The following is a 7,989-nucleotide window of genomic DNA, read 5'->3' on the forward strand; positions in this document are numbered from 1 at the left end:
ATCTGATGGATGACTTTCTCTTGTGCATTGATGAATTGATCGATGAAGTTCTTAAATTGTGGGGTACGTGGAAACTAAAAGGAATTGAGAAATGTTTCCAAGGATATTGAAGGGTATTAATGTCACTAACAAAGCTAATGCATGTGTTGGAATCCTTTGTATTCCTAATACTTGGAAAATGATGGTATTAGTAATACATAATCTAATACCTAATGGTTGCATTAGTTATATGTAGACTAAAAAAAATGCACCAAACAAGGTACTACCAGTACAAAAAACTAATGCATGCATTATATTTTTGACCAACTACCCCTTAAAAGTGACTTATGATGTTCAGACTTCAATATAGTTAATCATGTAAGCCCAAGATTAAGTGCAGCTCACCCCTTTCCTATAAGATGAATTTAAATCCCAAATGAGAAAAGCAATTTAAAAATTCCGACGAGTAGTCAACGAAAGCTTCTGTCTATCAGGTTTATTTGAAAACACGCCTATTACATTTTGTTTTCGTTAAGATCTTTAGTTTTATGAATGTTATGATGATTTAAATTTCGAAAAATTGAAGTGGTAATAATCTTTTTTGTATAAAAATTACTCAATCCAGAACACTGTACCCACCTTGGCACACATTCAAGAAGTAAAGACAACAAACGAAACAACAGGAGTTTGAAACAAGCCTTAAAGTTTTCAACATTATTAATGTCCAATTAACTATTCAACAAAGTTCCAATCAAGTAACTTCATGCCAAATTTAACAAATACATAATTCCTTATGGATTGTGAGCAATGTTTTTGCTACACACAGCAACACTGACAAGGGCCAGTGTCTATAAAGGCAGGCACAATTTCAATGCCTTGGTCTTAGCCCTGAGTATAAATTTCTGTATTTTCCCTGAAGAATTGAGTGGCAAATCACCAAAGATTACTGCCTTTGGAACCATATAATCCTGCAGCTTATCTTCACAGAACTTGATAATTTCTTCATCAGTGACAAAACACCCTTCTTTCAACTTCACAAAAGCACAAGGTGTCTCTCCAAGAACATCATCAGGTCTTGCTACTACTGCAGCCTCCAAAACCATAGGATGCCTAATCAAAACCCCTTCAATTTCAAGTGTGCTTATAATTTCCCCTCCTGATTTGATTACGTCAACGACGCGATCCTTCAGTTTAATATACCCATTGGGGTATTTAATTCCAAGATCTTTAGTCCTATACCATTCTCCCTCAAAGGCTTCTTCAGTTCTTGATGGATCTTTCAAGTACCCAAGCATCACGGCATTGCCTCGAAACATTATTTCCCCTATGGTTTTCCCATCTGCTGGCACACTTTGCATACTCTCTGGATCTTTCACATCAACTTGTTCCATCATAATGTTGTGAATCCCTTCGCGGATTTTCACGTTCGCGTCTTCATTTGAATTGGAGAAATCATCTTGAGATTTCCTAGGCATTGATATCATTGGACCAAGTGCTTCACTCATACCGTATGCATGGCTAATACTAAATCCTAATTTTTCCAGTTTGGTCATAATGTCTGGTGGTGGCAGTACCCCTGCTACTGTTACATTCACATTGTTAGGTAACAAAGGCTGATTTGTGCCAATTGCATCTGCAATTTTTGGAAGCATCATTGGTGCACCACAAAAATGTGTCACATTGTGAAGGTAAATGGACTCCAAAATTTCTTTTCCATCGATTTCTCCTAGACAAATATTAGTGCCACCCAAAGCAGCTACTGTCCAGGGGAGACACCATCCGTTGCATCGGAACATGTCTACTGTCCACAGAAACACAGGGCTTTTCGACATTTCATATCGAAAAATGTCAGCAATTGCATTCAAATAGACAGCTCTGTGGCTATACACAACTCCTTTAGGCATCCCTGTTGACCCTGAAGTAAAATTGATCGAAATCGGATCAAATTCATTCTTCGGGTACACAATCTTGAAATTAGGCTGCCCCATATCAAGAAGTGTTTGGTAATCCAGAATCTTTGGTGGTACTGATGATACTGGTAGTTCCTTTACATTGCTACTGTCATGGATTAAGACCAAAAGATAAGGCTTGTCTTTTTCTTGAAGAGTGACAAGTGCTTGAAGCACTAGTTCAATGAAGCCAGTGTGTACAAAAATGACTTTGGCCTCTAATTGTTGAAGTATTTGTGCCAAAGTGGCAGCATCTAGCTTTGTGTTAAGTGCAGAAAGGACTGCCCCTGCCATTGGTACACTAAAATGCAGCTCATAGAGTGCTGGTACATTAGGCGACACTGCTGCTACCTATAGTCAAGTGTATTTAGAATTAATAAGCTCATTGTAATTGGTTAAGACAGACAAAATAAGCTACAACAAAAATTAAATTTAACATGCAAAGACATGAAAAATAAACGAAGGGAAAAAAAGACTGTTATTTGAACTAAGTGACGTAGCTAATATACTAGATTGCCATTGATACAATATTATTGTCATTAGCTCTGTGCCTCTATCAATCTTTCGTATGCTCAATAATATTCCGGTCCCTGATAAATTGGTTGGTTGTACTGTACATATACCTAATTTTTTCATTTTAAACTCCGTATTGAGTAATCAAATTAAGATATGTAAAATAAAAGGAGGTAAGTATTGTTGGGTTCATAAAAGTGTGAATGGAAAATGGAGAAAAAATGGTGGAGAAGAGAAGACACCAATTTGGAAAGTGTACTCCCAAAATTGGAAAGTTCACTAATTCTCCCACATTGGTGGGAGAAGGGAACTTTGGAGTGTTTATAATGATGAATACTTACTCCACATGATAAATGAGGCAAGAAATAAGAGATGCCTCATGCCGTTGTCGTCGCTCGCTTTGCTTCGGCGTTGACCTCATCAATGAGATCTATTTGTTTGGAAGAATTTTATTTGACGAAATCTGATCAATACTCCATTTATATGCATGCACTGTTTCGACTAAATTAATGTACTGTTTCTTTTTGTCTGAACTGATGCATGCATTGAACTGATATACTGTGATGCACTATTTCGAACATGTGAACTGTTTGGTGAAATGATATACTGCTTCAGCAAAAATGCTGCAGACATGCATTTTCAGAAACATCACACCATTTAAGTGAACCAATGCCACCTTTTCGAAGAGGCATCTGCTAGGCTATATAAACCTGCTTTCCTTCACAGGTTTTGATATGAAATTTTCAGAATAAAAACTCTCTTCTTTTCTTTACAAATATTCTGTGTGATCAATCAAAACGTTTTGTGCTTTCGAAGAATCTACCTATTTGAGGTATCACTATAGTCGGATTGAAGGCCATTTTATTCTGGGAGGAAGAATCCATAACCTCGGGTACAGTGAGGGGAATTATTCCTTAAGAAAAGTTCGTAAATTTGGACGACTTGGTCTTATTCATTTCTGTTTCATCTATTTTTTGAAAAATAAAATACACCTCTTGGAAAGGTCATTTTGATCTTGTGTTGAGGGTATTTGATATACTTCATTGTGTTCTTGTTTATATACTTGAACTTTAGTTGAAATTGTTGTTTCTACTATACAGATTCTGCATACCCGTAGAAGGAAAATAACAATCTTTAGAAATAATCAATTTTACAGAATCTGTATAACTTGTTTTTGGAGATTAAAGCTTTAAGTTTTCTACTCCACTTAAATTTAACCAGTGATTAGAAGACTTAAAATCTTCATCACAAGTTAAATTTCACACGGTTGACGATTTGAAGTTATAAAAACTTCATCGTTAATTAGAAACAAGAAGAAAAGTTGAAAAATTAGTTAACTTTATAAGTAGTATTCTGAAAATACTAAATTTTTCTGTCTTGTGTTGACAGTAAAGATGACTAACAAAAGTTAAATGATGGATGCGACAACGTCTGTGGGGGCAACTAATATTGCCACATCAAGTCGCAGAAATGCTCCGCCAGCAATGGCACCGGAGGAGAAACCCGAAAATTTTTCGGGCATTGACTTCAAGCGGTGGCAGCAAAAGATGTTCTTTTACCTCACCACTTTATGTCTGCAACGGTTCACTAGCGAAGACGCTCCTGAGGTGCCCGAGGAAACCTCGGACAAAGACCGCTTCGTTATTGTAGAAGCTTGAAAACATTTGGACTTCCTTTGCAGGAATTATATTCTGAGTGCTCTCCAAGACGACCTCTACAATGTTTATAGTGGAACCAAGACATCAAAGGAACTGTGGGGGGCACTTGAACGAAAATGTAAGACGGAGGATGTGGGAATTAAGAAATTCCTTGTTGCATGATTCCTGGACTTCAAAATGATAGATAACAAATCTGTTGTCTCTCAAGTACAGGAGTTGCAAGTCATCATACATGATCTCCTAGCAGAAGGTTTAATTGTGAATGATGCTTTCCAAGTAGCAACGATAGTTGAGAAGCTACCACCTTTGTGGAAAGAATTCAAAAACTACTTAAAGCATAAACGCAATGAGATAATTGTTGAAGATCATAGTGTCCGACTTCGTATTGAAGAGGATAATAAAGCTACCGAAAGAAGGTCAAACGAGAATTCTACAATTAATGGAGTACATATTGTAGAAGATGACCAAAACAATTCCAAGAAAAGAAAAAAAGCTGAACAATGAAGCAATCAACCCAAGAAAAAGTTCAAGGAAAAATGCTTCAACTGTGGCAAAATTGGCCACAAGTCCACAGATTATCGTGCCCCAAAGAAAGGCAAGAAGAAGGATCAAGCAAATATGATTGAATCCAACAAAGAATGTGATGATCTGTGTGCTATGTTTTCAGAATACAACTTGGTGAGGAATCCTCGCGAGTGGTGGATGGATTCTGGTGCCACCCTTCATTTTTGTACCAACAAAGAGTTGTTTTTGTCATTCGCTCCGGCTCAAGTAGAAGAAATGATCTATATGGCTAACTCTGCTACGACAAAGGTAGAAGAAACATGAAAAATTTGCTTAAAGATGACTTCTGGAAAGGTCTTGACACTTAACAATGTCTTGTATATTCTGGGGTTACATAGGAATTTAATTTCTTTTTCACTTCTAGACAAGAATGGATTTAAATGTGTAACCGTTTTTGGAAAAATTAAAATTAGCAAAGGAGAAATGTATGTAGGAAAAGGCTGTCTGACCGAAGGACTTTATAAGATAAATGTAATGACTGTTGAAATAAATAAAAGTTCAATTTCTTCTTATTTGCTTGAGTCTTATGATTTATGGCATGAACGTTTAGGCCATGTTAATTACAAAACGTTATGAAAACTGATTAACTTATAAGTTTTGCCAGACTTTGAGTGCAATAAATCAAAGTGTCAAACGTGTGTGGAATAGAAGTATGCAAGACATCCTTATAAGTCCGTTGAAAGAAATTCCAATCTCTTAGACTTAATACACACTGACATTTGTGATATGAAATCAACACCATCACGTGGTGAGAAAAAGTATTTCATAACTTTTATTGATGATTGCACTAGATATTGTTATGTCTACCTGCTATATAGTAAGGATAAAGCAATAGATGCGTTTAGGCAATATAAAACTGAAGTCAAAAATCAGTTAGACAAAAAGATCAAAATGATAAAAAGTGATAGGGGCGGAGAATATGAATCTCCCTTTGCGCAAATATGTGTAGAGAATAGAATCATCCATTAAACTACAGCCCCATATTCACCTCAATCTAATGGAATTACGGAATGAAAAAAATCAAATTTTGAAGGAAATGATGAATGTCTTACTTATAAGTTCTGGTTTATCGCAAAACTTATGGGGGGAGGCTATCCTTACGGCCAATCATATACTCAACAGAGTTTCCAATTGTAAGACATAATCAATTCCTTATGAAAAATTGAAAGGAAAGAAACCCAACTTGAAATATTTCAAAGTGTGGGGGTGTCTAGCAAAGGTTCAAGTTCCTATACCTAAAAAGGTTAAGATAGGACCTAAAATGGTGGACTATGTGTTCATAGGATATGCTAAAAGTAGTAAAGCATGTCGATTTTTGGTTCATAAATTCAAAAATTTGGATATTAATGAAAATACGGTAATTGAATCAGATAATGCTGAATTCTTTGTAAATATTTACCCGTATAAAATTAGATATGAACAGTCTAGTGGAGGATCTAAATGACCTCGTGATGAACTAATTGAGAATGAACATAATGAAGAAAATCTAAGATGTAGTACACGTCAAAGAACGTCTACTTCGTTTGGATCGGATTTTGTGTCATTTTTTTTGGAAAATGAGCCTCAAATATTTAAGGAAGCGATGGGATCTTTGGATTCATCCTTTTGGAAAGAGGCAGTCAATAGTGAGATAGATTCAATCTTAAGCAACCATACATGGGAATTGATTGACCTTCCTCCCAAAAATAAACCTTTAGGTTCTAAATGGATCTTCAAAAGGAAGATGAAAACGAATGATACTATTGACAAATACAAGGCAAGACTTGTAGTAAAAGGCTTCAAACAAAAAGGACTTGATTACTTCGATACATACTCATCAGAAACAAGGATAGCATCAATTTGAATGTTAATTGCCTTGGCTGCGTTATATGGTCTTGAAATCCATCAAATGGATGTGAAAACCACTTTCTAAATGGAGAATTGGAGGAAGAAATTTACATGAAAAAATCTGAGGGTTTTGTGGTTCCAGGGAAGGAGAATAAGGTGCGTAGACTTATTAAGTCATTGTATGGACTAAAGCAAGCACCTAAACAATGGCATGCGAAGTTTGACCAAACCATGTTGGCAAACGGATTCAAAATAAATGAATGTGATAAATGTGTTTATATTAAAGACACTCCAAATCACCAAGTCATTGTATGTTTATATGTGGATGATATGTTGATCATCAGTAGAGACATTTCTGACATAAATGCAATAAAACGAATGCTCGAGAGCAAGTTTGATATGAAAGACCTTGGAGTTGCAGATATAATCTTAGGTATAAGAATCCATCGAACTCTACAAGGGTTGGCATTGTCACAGTCTCATTATATCGAAAAGGTACTTGACAAGTTCAAGTATATGAAATTCGGTATTGCCAAGACTCCATTGGATGCGAGCTTTGCACTTCAAAAAATTGAAGGTAAAAGTGACTCACAATTGGAGTACGCAAGAGTATTGGGATGTTTAATATATATAATGAACTATACAGGACCATACATAGCATGCACTATCAGTAAATTGAGTCGGTACACGAGTAATCCCAACAAAACTCACTGGATGGCAATGAAAAGAGTTTAGGGGTATCTTAAGTACACTCAAAATTATGCCTTGCATTATAATAAATATCCTACGGTATTTGAACGATATAGTGATGCAAATTAGATCACCGAATTGAACAAAGTAAAACCCATAAGTGGATATGTATTTACTATCGGTGGAGGAGCAGTTTCTTGGAAATCATCCAAACAGACTTGTATAGCTTACTGTACAATGGAATTTGAATTTATCGCATTAGATAAAGCCGGTGAAGAAACAGAATGGATCTAGAATTTCTTGAAAGACATTCCGTATTGGCCCAAGCTAGTGGCACCAGTATATATACACTGTGATATCCAAGCGGCATAGGTAGGGCAGAGAGCATGATGTATAACGGTAAATCTCGTCATATAATACAAAGACATAATACTGTTGAGAACTTCTCTCTAGTGGAATTATCACTGTTGACTATGTAAAGTCAAAGGATAATGTGTCAGATTCACTTACAAAAGGCCTATCTAGAGAAGGAGTGGAAAGAACATCCAAGGAAAAGGGTTTAAGGCTAGGACAAGTCAGCATGGCGGTAACTCTACCTAGCAGACTGGAGATCGCAAGAGCTAGGTTCAAGGAGATCAAATAAAGTTGTGTCTGACAGGTTCAACATTGTCAAATACCCAACTCATTCTCATAATGTAGACATTGTTTAGTAAACAAGGATAAGACTTCAGGTGAAAAGTCTTTTAATGATTATCTAAATTTGGCAGATTTGACCAAATAGTTTAATCTACAGGATTGAACGTTTAGAA

The 7,989-nt window shown here is 36.0% G+C and overlaps 1 protein-coding gene across 1 annotated transcript in view; it reads right to left on the minus strand.

The window, feature by feature from the left end:
• Positions 1-665: 665 nt before the first annotated feature.
• LOC107859800 (probable CoA ligase CCL13) overlaps positions 666-7,989 on the minus strand; it is a 21,300-nt gene continuing 13,976 nt past the window's right edge. The window contains exon 2 of the mRNA XM_016704910.2: positions 666-2,279. Coding sequence (XP_016560396.1) covers positions 828-2,279 — 1,452 coding nt within the window. The 3' untranslated portion in view covers positions 666-827. The remainder of the gene's footprint in view (positions 2,280-7,989) is intronic.

The sequence above is a fragment of the Capsicum annuum genome, chromosome 2 (genome assembly GCF_002878395.1).
Source record: "Capsicum annuum cultivar UCD-10X-F1 chromosome 2, UCD10Xv1.1, whole genome shotgun sequence".
NCBI classification, from domain to species: Eukaryota; Viridiplantae; Streptophyta; class Magnoliopsida; order Solanales; family Solanaceae; genus Capsicum; species Capsicum annuum.